The sequence below is a fragment of the Grampus griseus genome (assembly GCF_964374135.1).
Source record: "Grampus griseus genome assembly, chromosome: 12".
NCBI lineage: Eukaryota > Metazoa > Chordata > Mammalia > Artiodactyla > Delphinidae > Grampus > Grampus griseus.
Genome location: NC_139006.1, coordinates 80,728,810 through 80,750,277, shown reverse-complemented (window position 1 = coordinate 80,750,277; position 21,468 = coordinate 80,728,810). Strand labels below are relative to the sequence as shown.

Here is a 21,468-nt window from a genome sequence, read left to right as displayed (position 1 = left end):
GAACACTGTGGTACATGACTCTTTTTGAATTATGGTTTTCTCTGGGTATATGCCCAGTAGTGGGATTGCTGAGTCATATGGTAGTTCTATTTTTAGTTGTTTAAGGAACCTCCATACTCTTCTCCACAGTGGCTGTATCAATTTCCATTCCCACCAAGAGGGAATGCAAGAGGGTTCCCTTTTCTCCACACCCTCTCCAGCGTTTATTGTTTGTAGATTTTTTGATGGTGGCCATTCCCAGCAGCCCTTTCTTATATCACTATGTTTTATTATGTGACATTCTTTAAAATTTTTCCTGGTTACATTCTCTTTAGAAAAAGTGTTTATTTCTACTAACAGAAAATAATGTAGAATTTCATATTTGCTGTTTCTCTGTTTCTTTATCTGAGGCATCAATGTGGCTACTGAATAGGACAAATCTCTTTCACATTACTTGTTGCCAAAGATTGATACCTCACTCTAATAATTATGGTTGAAGATGGACTCAGGAGTATTTTTTCCCAATAGAATACATTCAAAGATGAGATATGTTCAAATAAGAACAATATTACATTCAGTATACAAACTGTCTTCCTAGTTAAACTTGCTAAAGCTGTTATTGCGGAAAAAATTATATCGGTCTGTTAGTTTGCTTTTGAATAAGTCTTTGTAGTGTTTTAGTTTCTTTGGTGGATTACAGTGCATATAGATGTATGAACACATCTCTAAAAATTACTCTTTTCCAGCCAGCAGAATCATCCTCAATGAGAGTAGAAAATTTCAAATGTTCCTTCATTAGTTATGTTCCCAGATGAATATAAATTTTAACCTTCATCTGAAGATACAGAAAGCAGATACTTGGAGGTGATTTCAGAAAATATTACTGTCTTCACAACAATATATAAAAGGGAGAAAAATATTATGTGTACTTCTTTAGAAATGGATCATGCCAACAAGATGAAAATATATTAAGATTAAAAATAACCATTCTCATGCTTTCCACTGCATTGGGTATGATGTACCCGAAGTTCAGTCACAGTGAAGACAGCAGTATGCCTACCGAGGTGAGAATGCTTTGGAGGTCATTTAATTCCCCACACCAATCAAAGACTACAGTTTTATTCGTAGGAGTAAGTGAGGGCCAGGGGGCACACAGAAGGTCTTTGCATTTGGGAGGGAAACATGCACAATGTATATGTTAGGTCGACACTAATCTTTGAAGTCTGTGTAACAGCTCCTCTTGGGGTATGTAGACAATACCATATCTTCATTAGTTTGATTTAAAATCAGCTAACAGCTCATTTCTTCCATGCATTTTTTATAAACCTCTGTAAGAGCAGTGTCATAAGATAGGAATTATATTTTCTGTATATATCATTTCATATTTGGCATAAATAGGTGGCACTCTGCAGTATAATACTAAACATTCCCCACTGTGATATCATTTCTTTAGGGTGTTCAATATAAACTATGCTTAAGTTACTATAGTTCTATTTTAAAATGTTTATATTTGAAACTGGTTGATATTACAATTAGTGCAAAGGGGTATTTTTAAAACAGCATTGGGGTTTCTTCATTAATGTGGTTATGAGTATTCTAGTTTATGAAAATATTTAGAGTTCAATTCTTTTATTAGTTTTCTAATATTTACAATATTTTCCTTAAAATGACAGATAACAATGTTTAAAGGGAAAAATTTCTGACATTTATTTTACTGGTTAGTGCCTATCTTTTTATATCACAATATTGTGTTCCTGACATTTTTTAGTCTAACAGGAGTTTAAGGTGTGTAATGTCAGGATTATTATTACAAAACGCTGTTTAGTAAAATGTGAATAATCTTACAAAGCGATTTCAAAACAGGTAAGAAAACATACCCAATAGGAGGTTATAGGTTTATGTAGTTGAAGTCAAGGGCAAGTAGTATTACTTTTTAAAATTTTTTTAGGAGGCATTTCCAAGATTTCTTTAAAATATATTTTCTTTTTTGCACAAAAATTTTCTTTCTAAATATTTTCTCTGAAGGAAATTGCCTCTTAAAAAGTAGAGTGGGATTTCCCTGGTGGCGCAGTGGTTGAGAGTCCACCTGCCGATGCAGGGGACATGGGTTCATGCCCCGGTCCGGGAAGATCCCACATGCCGCGGAGCGGCTGGGCCCGTGAGCCATGGCCACTGAGCCTGTGCATCTGGAGCCTGTGCTCCGCAACAGGAGAGGCCACAACAGTGAGAGGCCCTCGTACCGCAAAAAAAAAAAAAAAAAAAAAAAAAGTAGAGTGAGATGAATAAACTAGTATTTGTTGCATATTTATTAATGTATAAGAAACATCTGACACAGCACATGACATTTTATTCAGTCTTTAAGGGGGTGTTATATAGTTCTATAAGTAACTTGCTCAAGGTCACAGAAATAATAAATAGCAAAGCTTATCTTCTTATTTAGCCTGAGGAATATAGGTAGGAGTGAAGTCTAATCAAAAGTTGCTGCATTTGTGGTATCTGCCTTGTCTGCAAAGATGATGGCAGCAATGTCTAGGATGTCCCTATGTGCACATATTGTTCTTTCCATAAAGCCATGGGGCCAATTTCCTCAACTCTTGAACCTGGGATGGCCTAGTGACCTGCCATAGACTCTGAAGGAAGGGGCACTGTGTGACTCCCCAGGGTGATCTTCAGGGCAAGGGAGAAGCCCAAGAAGCAACAGCCATTTCTCACTCCAGCTGAAGTATCAGATATAGGAGTGAGGTCATTTTGGACATTCTAGCCTCAGGGAGCTCTCTGTGGAATGCAGATGCAAGAGTTAACCCGGCCACCTCTATGTGAAGGAGAAGAACCACCCAGCTGAACCCAGAAAAACCCACAGAACTGTGATAAACAATAAATGTTTTAGGCAATTAAGTATTTGGGTAATTCATTTTGCAGCAATAGAGATCTCAGACACTGGTATCTGGAAGTGAGGGGCTGCCATAACAAAATAGGTGGCATTGGTTTAGGGACATCAACAAGTAGAGAATGGAAAGATGGTGAGGAAGTTGTTAGGGCTGGTGTAAAAGCAGTGAAGCGATGGTCACTGGAGGCTGGAGAAGGGGAGACGTTTATGCGTTGGTGCAACAATTAGCATTAGTGTCACCTGTGAGAACATGGACCCTATAACAAGCATGTAATAAACCTGTGGGTCAAAAAAACAAGATTCCCAGGCAGAATGTGAAAGTGAGAAATGTCTTCTTTTAAGTGGTCTTAAAAGAAAAATAAGTGAAAGAAATTAATTATTCATTTTTCAAGCAGATTTTAGAGGAAATAGAGAAGGCAGTCTCAAAGTAAGAAACTGTCTCCAGGTAAAGATAACAAGAAGTGTTATGGCCAATTTGCTTTCAAGAACTAAGCAAGACTTAAGACAGGGCTTAATAGAAGTTTGAAGGGTGTGCTGAGACGAAAGCCCATCCTGGGGCCCACACTCTTCACCAGTGCATATGCAATGGTCAATGGAAGGCCACTGGCAGGCCTCTTTGTCTCCCCAGGCCTTAGAGTTCCCACCAGTCAGACCTTCCCCCATGTTAGAGAAAGACACAGGCACGGAAGGGAAGGCTGGGTGAATGATGAAGCCTTTTACAAAGAGACAAGCTGGATGATCAGATGAGAGGAAGCTTTACTTACAAATCAATTAGTAAATTTTCATTTGCACTAATGGGAAAGGAGGAAGACCAGGTATATTCTTGACATATAGGGTCTCTTCTTAAGGTAAATTTCTTTATCTAAAGGTAAATATGAAGCAGTAAACTATACTATATAAAAAGGTCTCAAATATTCCTCTATGTACAATTTTATACTTTGCTTTTGTTTCATCCAACTCAAAGGAAATCATAGCTTTATTTCCACCTGATTTATTTCTAGATACTATTGTACTTGCCAGTGCTGGAGGGCTTTTCTATGACTTTCCTGCAAAATGTCTATCCAGTTGAAAGTCAAAAGCCCTTAGTTTCTGAGGTGCTTGTTGCTTTTCCTTAACTTCAGTCACAGGCGATCTATTACTTTGAGAGTATTCATACCAATTGGAGTGCAAATCTTAGCTTTGCTCCTTCAGTCTCTTTCTAATGCAAATCATAGTGTTTGACACCTCTGTCCACTTTTGCCTTGTATGAAGAATTATACCAAATTTATTGTTACCTCTCTGGGGTAAAAACATTTTTCACACAACGTGCCACCCTTACCACATAGATTGTGAATATGTGTTTAATGTCTATCAATTACTTAAGTACAGTGATTCTCTTATCAACTACCCAGCAAACTGTATGGTTTGCAACTTCTGTTTTCTTGCCGGTATTATAACCCTTTCAGTTTGTGAAATGTATTCTGAAAGCTCCTTTGGCCTTTCAGAAATTTTACACCTTTAGAACTAGAGTTGCTTTTAAATGATATTTAAATTGTCTTTATCATAACATGTAACATTTATTGGGGGAAAAAACAATAAGAGCCAAGAAGCCCATAAATTTAAGTACTGAGTGCAAGTTTCTTTTAATATTTCTAGTTACATTATTTTTGTTAAGAAAATGAGGAAAAAAGGACATCAAGATTTCCCTATCTAAGATCTCGATCTTGAATTTGACATATTTTGTGAAACAATTACCAGTTTTGTAAGTGCCTGAGTTGAAGTTCCAAGTTTTCATTTGTTTCTTTTTGTTCATCCAAAGATCTCTGGAGCTTATGGATCTGATTCAGGAAATCATCAAGCTGAAAGCAAAATAGAAAATGCCTCAGGTAAGATGACTGAAATAAGAAAATCCTTTTAAAAGCAAGTTTTTTGCATGACACATTCTTTTTTGTATATATACATGAATGTGTAGGAATACTTATTTTTAATTATAGAATTAGTTCATATAGTCAATAATAAACATCTACATGGAGTCTAGAATTTGACGAAATCTTACCTAGGCACTCCTCCCCTGTTTCTAACCTGGGCTTCCCTACCTTATTATTCTCAAGATTTTGAAAATAGTTTTACATATTTGCATGTGTGTATTTAAGTATAGCATATATGTGTGCATATACATATGCTAAGTGTATATATGTACACTTATATAGACACACACACATAATGGTACAAATAGAAATATTCTTTAAAATGTATTCTTTTAGTTGTTTTTAACTTAAACATAAAAAAAATGGGTATCATGCTCTATGTAATCTTCTAATACTTTCTTTTTTAATTCAATTGCTAAGACTCATCCGTATTGGTGACTCACTGTAGCCTCTTTGTTCTGGTTTACCAGATGGTACTGCATGATGGTGCCATGACAGTACACCACCCTCCTGTCCATAACTATTAGACTGTTTGCAGGCTTGAGCTGCTCTGAACATTCTTGTGTAGATCTCCTGATGCATTTGTGCAAAGTAGTCTCTGGAGACATACGTAGGAGGAGAATTGCCAAGTTATATTTTTTAATGTTTAATTTTTCAAGATAATGCTAAAATGTCTCCCCAAAATGATTTACTAACTTACCTCCCAAAGGCAGTTAGATGGGATCCTGTTTGAGCATATCTTCGCCAACACTTGGTGGTGTGAGATATTAAAACTTTTGCCAATCCTTGATCAATAGATTATGGTTGATACCTCTTTATATTTTTATTGGCTCAATGATATTCTTCTTTTGTTCCTATTCAGGTCTTCTGCTCATTACTCTGTTTGGAGCTCTTTCTTTTCTTTTTTATCTGTACATGTTTATGTTATAATCTCGATACTAACCCTTTGTCAGTTATAAGTGTTCCAAATATCTTCAGCAAGTGTTATCAAGTTTATAACTTATTTTTTCCATTTTATTTAAGAGCTCTTTGGATGAATAATAGTCATTTTATTAAGCAAAATTTATCAATTTTTTTACAGTTAGGATGTATTTAATAATGCTAAAAATTACTTCCGTATGCAAAGCTTAGAGAAGTATTAATCTGTATTTTCAACTAAAATTTGTTAAAGTTTTGTATTTGTCATTTAAGTCCTAGATCAAGATGGAGTTAATTTTTGTACATGATGTGAGGTAGATCTCCAATTTTATTTTTTCTATATATAAACACATTTCAATAGGTGTTTAAGTTGCCAAGTTGTTTAGCCTGAGTGGGTTCCATGGGGTAGGTTTAGATAGTTTTAGTGTCTTCTCTTCCTCACAACAATATCTAGCAACCATATTCCTCCAATTGAATATTTCAAAATCTTGTGGAAATTACCATGCATATATGCAGCTTCAAGACAAAAATCTTGCCTCTCCAAGCACACTGCTGAGCTATGGCACTATAGTAAAATAAGGTTAATAATTTCCGTATTTAATAAAACTGTAAGGATAATCAAATCTTCCTCACCTTGTGCAAAGTCAAATTACTGCTAAATATGAAAATGAATCCCAATTCTCTGATCTCTTGATCAGTGTTATTCAAGTTAAATCATTTTAAACATTAGAAAGAATTATATAGAGTTGAGTTGGCATTATTATTTTCCAGGAGAAAAAAGCTATTTCTCTTCATACCCTCACCATTCTATAAACCCTTTTCATCAATTACTTGTGCCCATGAAGTAAACATTGTTAAGGTGTATCAAAATTAACTCTCAAATATTTTTATTTCTAGATGTCAAACATTCAGACATTTTTAGTAATACACACTTTTTTTGACATCCACAATTCTTAAGTTTATATATACACCTATCAGAATTACTTTTAAATACATAATCCAAGTTTACTTTCTTACCATCAAAGTTCTCCCTTATGTAACCTGTGCAGGTTTTTGTGGACCTCCCTTTTCCTAGTTTCTGCTTTATATAGATAAATGTTGAACCAGAAATGTTTTTACAGATATTCTACATGTCTCTAGTTCTAATGTTTCTGCAGTTAATGTAACATGTATTTGTTAATATTTAGGCTCATGTTGGATTTAATCATTATATTTTACATCAAGTTATTCAAATCAAGTGTTGTGTATTTTGCTAGATAAATGTGACAAAAATATTTATTAAAGTACAAACATGTCTGTATATATATTACCTAAAAATTATTATAAAATTCGAGTAGGCCAGGCATCCAGACTAATTTTGCTTCTTCAGATACAGTCTTGCATCCAATTTCATTATTTGGGGAGGAATCGGGATGCTCAACGTTCATGCCTCATTAAAGATTAATTTTCTATCAGGATAAAAATTAGAAGAATAAAGTGATAGGCTAATAATGATTGACTAATTATTCTGGAATGTCGGATTATTTCACATTTTCATTTTCTTTCAAATATCTACTTGGAAAAAACCCACCTATTTGGCATTACCAAGGGCAGTTCCCAAATCATTTACTTAACGAATGAGAAATGTTATCTTTTTGTACTTTTTCTTCAATTTATAAATTTTCAGCTTTTCTATCACTTGGGATTTTAATATAGGAATACTAATATGGGATATATGGTAACTACTTGGAAAGCTTAATTACAGACAGGTATTATTAGATATTTAAGGAATATTTTGGTACAACTATAAGAACAGCAGAGTTTAAGTAGAATATGATACTTAAGTTATTTATTATATTTGAAATTAAATTTTGTAATGCATTTTGGAAATGTATAACAAAAGTTTTAACATTCATATTTTTAAAAATTCATGTATTGAAATGTCTGAAAAATAATATCAGACACATAAAAACTCTTTCATTATGTTCATGAAAAAGTCAAACTGACCTGAATGATTACTGAGAGTTTTGTTTAATTATAATCCATCACTCTGACAGAACACTCTGCAGACATTAAGATGTTTAATTAGAATTCATAAAGCTATTTTATGATATTTAACTTTGGAAAAAAGGCTCACAATATTGTGAGTGATGCATGACATTTCTTATGTAAAATAACATACAAAGAAAAATCCAAAATGATACAAGATACTGGTGGAAGTGTTATATTTTCTAAATTTGCGTTAAGGATGTTGAAAATGCAATGGAAAATACCCAAGGTGTAATTCAGACCTCACCTTGGAGATTTGGCTAACATCCAATTCTGATCTTACCTCCCCACTTGACGAACCCCTCAAGAGCTCCCAGTGCCCAGATGAGCACATAAACCCTCCTCCCATTTTCTCTCTCATATTACCTACCAGGGTAATCCCAGGTTTTCTTTTGTTCTCCAGCAGCCCTGAGCTTTTTGTATTTTTAGCCCACAACAGGGTGGGTTGGGTGGCAGTCATGCTCATTTTCTTTCTTTCCCCAATGTCTTTGCTCACATTCTCTCTTCTCTATGCAATGGACTACGACTCTACTCCTAAAATCCTTTAAGGGCTTCCCTGGTGGTACAGTTGGTTGAGAGTCCACCTGCTGATGCAGGGGACGCAGGTTCGTGCCCCGGTCCGGGAAGATCCCGGAAGATCCCACATGCCGCGGAGCGGCTGGGCCTGTGAGCCATGGCCGCTGAGCCTGCGCGTCCGGAGCCTGTGCTCCGCAACGGGAGAGGCCCACGTACCGCCAAAAAAAAAAAAAATCCTTTAAAACAGGCTTCTTAAACTTTAACATTCTATGAATCACCTTAGGATCTTGTTAAAATGCCAATAATGACTCAGTGGGTGTCAAGCACGGTTCATGATTTTTCCATTTCTCAAGCTGCCAGGTGATACTGACGCTGCTGGCCCTTGGAACACACTGAGTAGAGGTCAGTACAATTACCCTGGCCCAAATGATGTAGCTTTCTTAAATTCTCTGCTATGGAGCTTAGGCCGGGCTGCAGTGGATGCAGCCACAGAGTCATGGAGTCGGAAGGTCCTGGCAGGTGGAGGGGAAGATAGAACAGATTCTGAGGCGGCTGAAGGAGAGGAATCTGCAGGCCCTACCTGCAGCGAGGCCTGTGGAGAAGAAGGGCATCAGGAGAGTGACCCTTTACTACTGGTGGGATGATACTCCACCCACTCTAGCATTAATCTGGACAAATAGGAAAGGGACCAAGAGAATCTGGATCCTCTCTTAGAGGTCTGTGCTGTTTGGATTGGTGTTGATCCAGTGCCTTCAAAAGTGCCTCTCTTTCCTTACAACCTTTAAGAACAAATAGGACTGGAGTAAAGGCAAAGGTCCATCCTTCCCTGAGAGGGACCCAAGGCCACATGCACTTGTCAAGGTTGATCTGGAACAAAGTAAGTTTTTATTTTCCAATCCCTAGACAAAACGGTGGAGTAGAAGGACCTGAGCTCACTTCCTCTCACAAAAAACACCAAAATCACAACTAACTGCTGAATAACCATTGACGACAACAAAGGACTGGAACCTGCCAGAAAAGATACTCTACTTGTAAAGGCAGAGAAGAAGCCACAATGAGATGGCAGGAGGCGTGCATTCATGATACAAACAAATCCCATACCCGCCAGGTGGGTGACCCACAAACTGGAAAATAATTATATCACACAGATTCTCCCACAGGAGTGAGAGTTCTGAGCCCCATGTCAGGCTCCCCAGTCTGGGGGTCTAACATCAGAAGGAGGGATAAATTAGGAGGTTGGGGTTAACATATACATACTATTATATATAAAATAGATAATCAACAAGGACCTACTGTATAGCGCAAGGAACTCTACCCAGTACTCTGTAATAACCTATATGGAAAAAGAATCTGAGAAAGAATAGATATATGTATAACTGAATCACTGCTGTACACCAGAAACCTAACATTTAAGTCAAATATACTCCAATATAAAATTTTTTAAAAAGTAAAAAAAAGTTTTTAAATTTAAGAAACCAAAATCTTTACCAAATAAAAACTTAGTTTTTTTATTTTCCTCATTCACAGTTATAAATTCTGATATTAAGTAAGGAATGAACTGTTGATGAAGGTCTTGCGACATTTAGTGTATTCTTAGGCATTTAGATTGTGAAAAGCAAATAAAAGCCTCTTCACATTAAAAACAAATACTCTGCTATGTCTGTTGTTTACCTTTACCCTTGATCTTAAACTTATCAAACTAAATTACAATAGTCATCGTCTCTCTCTCACAGGCTGTGAGGTTCTTGAAAGTGCTGCAGATACACACACACTTTAACTTTCCCTGTTCCCACTTGTGCACCAGATCCCATGCTCGTTCACCTACTCAAGGACACACACAGTATCATCAATACACGGTGCTGGGACTTCCCTGGCGGCGCAGTGGTTAGAATCCACCTGCCAATGCAGAGGACACGGGTTCGAGCCCTGGTCCAGGAAGATCCCACATGCCGTGGAGCAACTAAGCCCATGCGCCACAACTACTGAGCCTGCGCTCTAGAGCCCGCGAGCCACAACTACTGAAGCCCACACGCCTAGAGCACATGCTCTGCAACAAGAGAAGCCACCACAATGAGAAGCCCCCGCTCACTGCAATTAGTGAAGAGCCCACGCGCAGCAACAAAGACCCAACACAGCCAAAAATAAATTTGAAAAAAAAAACACGGTGCTCTCATATATCTTCCTGTTTCTTTTTCTACTTGATCCTTCCCATCAGGGGCTTTGCACTGACTGTTCCTTCTGCCTGGAACCTTCTTTCAACAGTTATCTGCATGATTAACTTTCATTAACATTTTCCATGTATTTATTCAAATCTGAGGCCAGACACCATATTTAACATTGCAACCTGCACCCAAAGCAAGAACACCTGTTTTTTTCCAGCAGTCATATGATTTATATATAAATTGTCTCCGTCTCTCTCCACTGGAATGCAAATTCCATGCAGAAGGGATATTCATTTTATTCATGTATAGATTTCAAGTGCTTAGAATAGTCTTTGCATGTTTATAAAAAAGAATAAATTAATGTTGGGTAGGCTAAAGCAACAGATGCCCTTCCACTTTTGTTAAATATCTATGCCAAGAAAGAAGACCATAATTTGCAAATTCTATATCCATAGTATCCTAAAACTTCCATATGCCAGATAAATTCAGTTCAATACTTACTGTTGAGCACAGAATAATTGCTTTGTTCCTATTGCTACTCTGGTAAGGCCCTGGCCAGTCTGGCTGAAATCTGGGTAGATTCCCAAAAATTTATGATTCAAGAAAAATGTTTACAGCATATATTATAATCTGATCAAACTGGCAGTCTAATAAGGTCCAGCTACCGTCTAAGACTTGATAGTATGGAGACAATGACTTCAGCTAAAAAGGACTTGCAATTCCTGGAAAATGTTAATCTCCATCATTGAAAAGAAAGGGAAATAAAATGACAAAGGAAAGACGAGAAAAGGAAAGCCTGTTAGGTGATGCAGACAATAGCACGTAAACCCATTTTTATTTTTATTACATACATCCTTACCTAAATCTAGCTGGAAACCACTGATAATCAGTTTTGATACATCTTTCCATTAGCAACTGAGCGGGACCCATGTCACAGAAATTGAAGTGACATGTTTAGCACTGGGTATTTTGGCAACTCTTTCTGGCCAACCTGCTCCAACTCTGCTCTAGGGCATCCACAGTGGGGTGTCTTTATAATCTCTGCAGTTTGGAATTTGATTAAGGTAATGAGGAAAGATGGCACAAATTCAGATGAGTGTCCTGTTCACAAATTCCCTAAACCCAACTCATGTAATGTAGAGCCTTTGTAAGGAATAAGTGGGCATGACAACTTGCTGACTTTAAATAATTAGTACAGACTAATTTTCCAGATATTTTTAATTGGAACTGAAATATTCTGAACCATTTCATTAAGGATTATACCACAACATGCTCTTCACCTAAAAACAAATCATTAAAATCAACAGGAACATTTTACTAAAACTTCCTGGTGATCTCTGATGGAAAGTGGTTGCCTTTTGAGAAGTTTGCTAAGTATATAGCATGTGTTACATGATTATACATATATTTCAATGTCAGAATTAACTTCGTTATTAAATATAATATCTTATTGCTACCTATATGGAAATTATTGGATGATTTATATTCAGTGACTCCAGCTAATTCTTACTAAGGTATTCAAAATTAAAATGTGATCTCACTTTAACGGAATACTACATGTTCTGTGGTCTTGTAATCCATGATAATAGGTGTGATTTGCCAGAATTATTTATCAGTTTCCTTACTGGCCTTCTTTTTAAATACATATGTCACTGAATTTCACAGGCCTTTCATGAAACTGGCTACTAAATTTCTTCCAAGTACTTTCCACATAAAGTGAGTAGATTTATTGCCTACCAGACAATTGTTAAAATGTTTAAGAAATGTTAAACAAGTAATAAGCAGGGCATAAATGTAATTGCTGAAATAATTTACTAAACTATAAATTTTCTAATGAGCTAAGGTAACAGTGCAATTATTATATAGGGTTAATGAAAGTACTATATCTCAGCTGAATGACAGAATTAAATTCTTCAGAGCAAAAGGAATAAGTTTGCTTTTAAGTGAATGGTTCAACTGAGTAATTCAATAAAGAATGACACATGGTTCAGATTTGAGAGATTCCCATTTTAAGGAAACTATTTTGGGAAACCTGGAGACAGTTTTCTCTAAGTGGACCTTACAGTGAATGAATGATAAAAATTACATTCCCAATGATGTGAATCAATTATTTCCCCAAAGGTTTTATTGTCATCTTAGTGACCAAAACAAAAACAAAAACAAAAACAAAACAAAACCAACCCAGAATAATTTTCCAAGTAGCTGTACTTTAGTGCCAGTATTTCCGTCTCTTTGGGAACACATGTGGTTAAATCTGTGATGAAGCTCAACATTCTTAGCAACAACAAAAGTATGAAAACAGGAACAGAAGAATTACAAGAGAAGAATAAATCTGGAGAACTGACTCTTCCTGATTTCAATACTTAACTAAAACTGTAGTAATCAAGACAATGCTTTACTGGCAGAAGGATACACTTTTATTCCATTGACCTAAATGTCTATCAAGAGTCCAGGGTCAGCTGGATTTTGATATGGGTGTCAAGATACTTCAGTGAGGCAAAGAATTATCTTTTCAACAAGTAGTTCCAGGACAATTAGATATCCACAAGCATAATTCTGAATTATGCTCACCTCATTTATAAAAATTAACTCAAAATGAATCATAGACCTAAATATATCTAAAACTATAAAAGTCTAAGAAAACATGGGAGTAAATCTTCATGACATTGAAATAGTCAAAGTTTTTTACACAAAACAGCAGAGCCCAAGCAACAAAAGAAAAAATAAACAAGTTGGACTTGATTAAAATTATTTCTAAAAGTTTTATGGTTCAAATGAAACTATCAAGTTGAAAAGACAATATATGTAATGAGAGAAAATATTTGCAAATCATATATTTGAGTAGGGATTTATATCCAGAATATACAAAAAACACAACTCAATATTTTTTAAAAAAATGGACAAAGAATCTGAATAAGTTGTTCCCAAGAAAATATACAAGTAGCCAGCTAGTACATGAAAACAGGATTAGCATTATTAGTCATTAAGGAAATTCAAATCAAAACCACAATAAGGTACCACTTCACCTCCACGAGGTTGGCTGTCATAAAAAAGATGAACTCTGACAAGTGGTGGTGAGAATGCAGAGAAATTGGGACCCTCAGACATTGCTTGTGAGAATGGAAAATTGTACAGCCACTGTGGAAAAGAGTTTGGTGCAAGGCAGAAATAGACACACAGACAACAAACATTTGAACACCAAGGGGGGAAGGGGGGCATGGGATGAATTGGGAGATTGCGATTGATATATATACACCAATATGTATAAATTAGATAACTAATGGGAACCTGCTATATAGCACAGGGAACTCCACTTCCCTGTACAATAGAAACTTACACAACATTGTAAAACAACAATACACCAATAAAAGAAATCGTTAACAGAGTTACCATATGATCCAGCAATCCAAGGGAAATAAAAACATCTACACAAAGCTTGTAAATGAATGTTCATAAGAGCATTATTCATAGTAGACAAGGAGTGTAACAACCCAATAACCCAAATACTCATCAACTGAAAAATGAAGAAAAAAATGTGCTGTATCCATGCAATGCACTATTATTCGGCCATACAGAGAATGAAGTATTGATCCATGCTACAATATGGAGGAACCTTGAAGACACTATACTAAGCGAAAGAAGCCAGTCACAAAAGGCCATATATTCTATAGATGCTATAGAATATAGAATCTATAGAATAGGAGTTACCTATTCTAAAATAGGTAACTCCACAGTGATAGAAAGTAGGCTAGTGATTGCCAAGGGCTGGGGGTATAGGGAGACTGGGGAATGACTGATAATGGGTTTGTGTTTTCTTCTTTGAGGTAACGAAAATGTTTTAAACTTAGATTGTAGTAATTGTGGGACAACTCTATTTTACTAGAAACCAATGAATTGAACACTTTAAAAGTGTATATGAATTAGATCTCAATAAAGACGTTAAAATAAACACAATAAGAGTAAATATGGCATACATTTCAGTTGCTATATTTATATATTAAGCCAAATCAAAATTAATTCCAAGGTATCTACAATAGAATTAAGCCAATTGAATATATCCAAGGATTCGAGCTCTTAAGAATGTTATCTTAAATAATAGTATCACGTGAATCTAGAATATTTCATTGCTTTATCTCTATATAATGAACTTCTGAAATATTCAAGAATTGGATGGACTTGATGCCTTAATGAGTCTAACGATTATTGGCATTGCTTTAACATGTATTGACCTAGATAATCTTACGTGACTATTTATTTATATACAAAGCATTCTATTAAACAGTTTATTTCAGCTCAGAGTTATTTTTCTTTTCTTTTCAATAAATTAAAACAGCATCATGGTCAGTGGGAGCTAAGCACCTGACATCCTACAATACTGATGATTCTTAATTTATGTCCTGAGAGACTAATACTGAGTATTTGTTCAGGGTACCATAGCAACTGTAGAATCAAAGCTATGATATTATGTGACAAATCTGTAGTTGAGAGAACACTTCAGGATTCCATTGGATCACCTGGGGCAGCAATATTACAAGTGTTTATGGTGTGGTTTCTTGATAAGGGACACTTAATTGGTGCTAATTTTATCCAAATTACAGACAACTATAGGGCATCTATTTCCATAGAGTAGAAAAGTCTCATCAAGATGTGTGAGAAAACACTAAGTATATTTAATTTGTAACTGGTATCTCACAAAGGTTTTGATATTGATCTTTATTAACACTGACTTCAAGTTGCATTCACCTAACCAATATGCTAAAGTGTTTGCGCAGAGAATAATAATATCTTGTCTCACATCAAAGGAAGACAAAACATTGTCAAATAATATTAATTTTCATGACAACAGCACTTGTATTTGATCAGCACCATGATGTATATATTTCCCACTTTCCTCTTTGAGAATCTGAATAGTAGAGAACACTAATAAAGTACCCAGGGAACAAACAATCCTTCCTTCCCTGTTTCATTTTACTCAATTAACACACAACAGATGTCTGCTTTCAGAAGGAAGCTTTGTAAGAGCACTGGGCTATGTCCCTCTTTGCCTTTGGATACTGCAGTGAATTCCAGCATTATGAAACTTAATGAAAGAAATGAAATCGCCATTTTTGTCCCAAGTTTTAATCTTTTATCACAGGTCTTGAATCACCAGGCTTAATCTCCAACTAATGTTGAACATGGGTATAAAAATACTGTTACTCCTCGTTGTTTTAACCAAAAGAAAAGGAAATTGCAGAAACATCAGTTACAGAAATGCAAAGATGAAATGTGATTAGAATTGTAAAACTCTTTAGAGGAATGTAAACATTAAGAACAAGAATATTCAGTACAAAACTACTCAATTTTACTTACTATAACAGGATTTGGAAACTCTTCCTCATGGCTCTGTACTCTAGCAATTCAGCCTGGGTATTACGAAAGTGCCTGCCACCCTATAGGCCATCTACACAGGTGACAACCTGCTAGTGAGTCAGAAAAATCTGTTTCTACAAATGTGTGGTGAAACCTTTATAAAACATGGAAAACGGAAATCTTATTAAAAGCCACATGACGGGCTTCCCTGGTGGCGCAGTGGTTGAGAGTCTGCCTGCCGATGCAGGGGACACGGGTTCGTGCCCCGGTCCGGGAAGATCCCACATGCCGCGGAGCGGCTGGGCCCGTGAGCCATGGCCGCTGAGTCTGTGCGTCCGGAGCCGGTGCTCCGCAACGGGAGAGGCCACAACAGTGAGAGACCCGCGAACAGCAAAAAAAAAAAAAAAAAAAAAGCCACATGACTTGTATCTAAAAAACCACAAAGAAAAACAAGTTAGAAACTAACAATATTTAAAAACCAGTAATTACTCTTAATTGATTACAGCTAAGGCTCAAGCTCTTCTTAAAATAAGAATTAGATAGCCAAAATTAGAAAGAGATACAATGTTATTTCAAAATAAAATTCATGAAAAGAATAACTAGAAAAGAAAAAGTCTTCAAAAATATGTTTCATAAATAAGCAGACTACAAAAAAACAGCAAGATATGTATGTTAAGAGAAGGGGAAACAAGTGATATTTTTTGATTGATAAATCAAAGGACTAGTGCTTAATTTCCCACAGAGGATAGGGAAGACATCATAGTCTAATAATCAGCTTTTATTCAGAAGAGAACCTTTAAGTGTTTGAAAAGGACTATAATGATAAAAGGGATAATTACAATGATAAAAGGAAGAAATGTTTTCCTCTATCATACAAATATCTTTCCAGATTACAATTTTCCAAAATGACAGAAACATATGGAGTGGAAGTTACTTACCCTGCAACTTCTCCATGAATGAAACTGTTTTCACTTATAGGCACCTAACTGCATTTATATGGGTTGCTTTCCTGGGGTGGAAAGTTAAGACGGAACAAAATCCTTCTTTAACTGAATAAGATTCAAATAGAAAACTTTATAATTAAAATATTATACTCTTCCTTTAAAGAGAAGATGCAAACTGACTTGGGAATGAACTTCTGCATACATAATATATAAACGTGGTTATCGGTCACTTCTAATGGAAGTTTCAAACAACTACAAGAGATTCCAAAAGTGCAATGTTTCTAAAAATGTTTCTGAAACAGAAATGGACACCTCGTTATTTGTTGAATTATATTTAAGCTTCTGAGTTCCAAACTTCTGCAACTGTCTATTATAATCTTGGTTATTTTGTAACTGAACCAACAGCCATATCATTCCAGAAATCTCTTCACCAAGACACTTTGATTAATTTCCTCTGAATAATTTTGATGACTGTTATCTAAAATAATCTACGGTTATAGCAGTAGCTGGATTGCTTAATATAAGAAAAAAAGTTAATGACACAGTAGGATAAGTGTTTTAAAATACAGAAAAATATTTAAGTATTTTGTTTTACATATTTCCTAGTAGAAAATGTTTATGATCAACTTAGCTTAACAGTGATAGAGAAAACTCTATTTTAAATAACAGCAAGGAATAAGTAAATGGAAATGTAGTCATGATTTGCAAAATTTATACAGTATTGAAATATGAAGAAAATATTTCTTCCCCTAAATAGTAAGTAGAATAAAGCTGGCACACTTTAATTGCAATGCATCACTGCCATCATAGCCTTAGTAATATTACGAAAGTCAAAGGAGACTTAGTGCTGATGGAATAAAGATGGAAAACAGATATGTAGAGCACATTTCTTAAAACAGAATTCTAATTCTGTACATATGAAAACCAATGAGACGGTAGTAAGCATTCTTTCACTAGAGTAACGTTCAGATTCCAAAATTTCAAAATATTTCCTTGCACCTTTCTTTGAACATAATCACTGCCCACCATCTGAGTCACTAGAACCAACTGTAAACAGATTTACCTGCCATTTATTTTGTACTATCAAAACAAAGTCAATATAGTAAAAAGGGTGAAACACATCTTTAAGTTATTATGAAAGCAGTTTTGACCTCACAGACCTCCAGAAAAATTGTCTAGGACCTTCAGAGTTGAGAACTGCTGGTTTAAAGAACGTTTTCCCAATGAAGTACTTTCTAAGTTGGATGAGTTCAAACATGATTGGTCTACTCTGCATTTGGCTAGAAGTTTCTAGAAACAGTATGAAAAATATTCTCAAATATCTGACTCAAACCTCCTTGTGTATAGGTTATATATATAAATGAGGAAGCACATTATCCAACCTGATGGAGAATGGCGGCTTCTCATGTTTAGAATATCACACAGCAACACATGCTTTAAAAGTTACCAGCTTGGAATGCTGCTGTCCAGTTCACCTGAGAGTATCTGTAAATGGAGACTGCTTCCACTAATAGTGTGCAAGTTCTAGCATGTTTAGCCTCCTGATAAAGAACTATGAGGTAAGCAAATAAATGAAAGCAAACCGACATGCCCTGAATGCATATAAATGAATGAAGTGGGAAATGTACTGGAAAAATTCCTGAATGCTATCGGGCATCCAACAAGGTATTTACTGCCTTTTTTTTCCCCTCAACACATCCATTGTGCCCATCATACCTAGGTCATCACGTGAATACATCCCATGTAGATAGGCCAATGTAAGACTTTCTACAGCTACTTCGTGAAATAAAGATCATGCAACTCCTTGGAGTTCCAGTTTTTCCTCAGTTTTGATAAACATAAACTGATTTAGCTATTAATACCTTAAATATTCTACATTAAAATGACAATAGATATTTTATGTAATAGAGACCTCTAGTTTTAAAAATAAACTGTAACCATCAAAGAAATGTTGCATTAGCTAAAGACTACAATTCAGAATGTCCTGGGCTATTTGTTTACTTTTTGTTATTCAGGGAATTTTGTGAAAAATTGACATCACTGTAGGATACCACTATAATTACTGCACTTGTGTAAAAGACAGACCCACTCCTCCTACATTTAGGAAGGCAATTATATTTCTCCTTTTGAAGACACTGTATTTAAACTGAGGGTTTTTTCCAAAGAAGACCATATTCTGCTAACAGACAATATGCTATAAAGTATTTAATATTGTTTACTTAGTAATTAAAAGGAAATGCAGTTTGTTCAGTAGTATAGATACTGAAGTTAAATGTTATACCACTAGAAATGTTTAACTGGCTACAGACTTAATAGACTTCTAGCATGTAAGATTTTTAGGGATTTTAATAGACTTTATTTTCTAGAGCAGTTTTAGATTTACATAAAAATTGAGAGGAAAGTAAAGAGTCCTCATGTAGTCCCTATGCCTGCCCCACACACATCCCCACCCCAGTTTCCCCTGTTATTAACATCTTGCATTAGTGTCGAACAGACAAAAGATAATGTCATCTTGAGCAAGGCTGGCAGTCATGAGGGTGGTGATAGGTGGTCATTTTGTGATATGTTAGGAATACAGGACTTAAAGAATGTGAGGATTGATTTAATATGGAATAAGTGAGAGAGAGAGGAGTTAAAAATGATTAATTGTTTTGCCTGAGTAATGGAACAGCTAGAGAAGTGGGTTTAAAGATATAAAGTTGAGAGTTGTCAGCATATAGATGGCATCTAAAGCCACGAGGTTTGAAGATATCACCTTTCGGACGCACAGGCTCAGCGGCCATGACTCACGGGCCCAGCTGCTCCACCGCATGTAGGATCTTCCCAGACCGGGGCACGAACCCACAATCCCTGCACCAGCAGGTGGACGCTCAACTGCTGCACCACCAGGGAAGCCCTGAAGGTGTCACCTTTGGAGCGAGTGTAGGTAGGCACAGAATAAATGAAAGGATAAGACACTCACACATATAGAACTGAAGACGTGAAGAGAAATCAAGATTGAGATCAAGAAGGGCAGAAGAAGGTGAAACCCCCAAAAAACACTGATTTTTCTAGACGCCTAGAGAGTACGTTACTTTAAGAATGGGACTGATTGTGTCAAATTATTATGATGGTTTGAGAAAGATGAAGCCCAATAATGGAGCACTGGCTTTAAAAGTATGGAGCACATTTGTGGCCTTGAGGACTTTTCCATTGGTAAAGAGGCAGTGGTCAGAAGTATCACTGCTGTGATTAGAAACAGAATGAAGGTTGTGAAGATAAGAAGTTAATATATTTCTTTCAGGTTTTTTTTTTTTTTTTACTGTAAAGAGAGTTTAATAATAGCAAAAATGGAACGTGTACTTAAAGGAAGTCAGTTCATTTACAATACTTTATATATAAAATATTTAAATATACATGTATGTGTATATACACATGAATATATATATATATACACTTGTGTATGGTTGTTTTTTTTTTTTTTTTTTGCTGTACGCGGGCCTCTCACTGCTGTGGCCTCTCCCGTTGCGGAGCACAGGCTCCGGACGCGCAGGCTCAGAGGCCATGGCTCACGGGCCCAGCCGCTCCGCGGCATGTGGGATCTTCCCGGACCGGGGCACGAACCCGTGTCCCCGGCATTGGCAGGCGGACTCTCAACCACTGCGCCACCAGGGAAGCCCCTTGTGTATGTTTTATATATATAGGCTGACCACAGATAGGAACTGAGAAATTTCACCCATAGGATCAGATATGTAAGCAGAATATAATGGTTCCAACTGATATAGCTAATTTGGTAGATGTGATGGTGAGAAGTGTGTAAATATTCTGTATTCCACATTCCTGTTTCTTTTTGTTTCTCAGTAAATTCAGAAGAAAGATTATCATCTGAGAGTATGGAGGAGTGAGGAGGAATTAGAAAAGAGATAGGAAGTGAAACAGTCATTTAGAAAAGTTAATGCTGGAATGCTAAGATGCTACTTGCGACTAGTGATCATGACTATAAACCAAGACCTGTTACCATAGCACTAGGTTCTTTAGTGCCACGTGCACAGCTGATGAAGCAGAAGCTTGCATTTAATGATGAAGCAGAGCTTGAGCTTTACAAGTGAATGTCTACAAAGGATATGGGGGCAAGGAATTAAGGTATATGCAGTGAAGGGATTATAATGTAGAGACATCACATTTCACAAGGAGTGAAATCAGAAATGGAAGTGGATAAGTGACAGAGAAAAAGCAGTATCATCAATAGATTATATGCCCCAGGGGGTTGAAGTTTTGTAGTACTTGGTACTGAAGAAGGTAAACCAGAAAGATAAGAGTATGTTTGGAGAGTTCGAGACCCTGAAGAAAGTCTAGTAATTGGTGAAGATAATATCTGCAATGTGACCTTGGGAGTAGGTTGGTAAAGTCGAGTGAAGGACAAGATAATTGGAAAAGAAGAATTTGAGGAACTGAGAGTGCAAAGTGCTGAAAGTTTTCATTTGGGATACTGTACTCAGTAATAGAGTCCAAAAGAATAGAGGAGTGACATTGCCAAGATGGTGACAGAGGTTGTTTTTGACTTCACTCCCCATCACAGGAAGAACAACTAGCAACTACTCATGGACAAGGCATCACTGGGAGAATCCTAGAACACAGGAAGGAGGCTGAGGCAGTCGCCTTGCACCCCAAAGACCAAGATAGACTGAGGGGGAAGGTGAGAGGAACAGCTACACACTGACTGCATTGCCCCTCCCCCAGGCTGGGGCAGCACCAAGATCCTGTCACCTGGGACCCTGATTGAATCGCTACAGTTT

The 21,468-nt window shown here is 36.3% G+C and overlaps 1 protein-coding gene across 1 annotated transcript in view; it reads right to left on the bottom strand.

The window, feature by feature from the left end:
* Positions 1–4,546: 4,546 nt before the first annotated feature.
* The window catches only part of CCDC102B (coiled-coil domain containing 102B), a gene marked incomplete at its 5' end in the record, with an annotated part of 224,382 nt that continues 207,460 nt past the window's right edge, over positions 4,547–21,468 (bottom strand). Inside the window, 1 exon segment of the mRNA XM_082668129.1 lies at positions 4,547–4,704. Within this exon segment, the coding sequence (XP_082524255.1) occupies positions 4,597–4,704 (108 nt within the window). The 3' untranslated portion in view covers positions 4,547–4,596.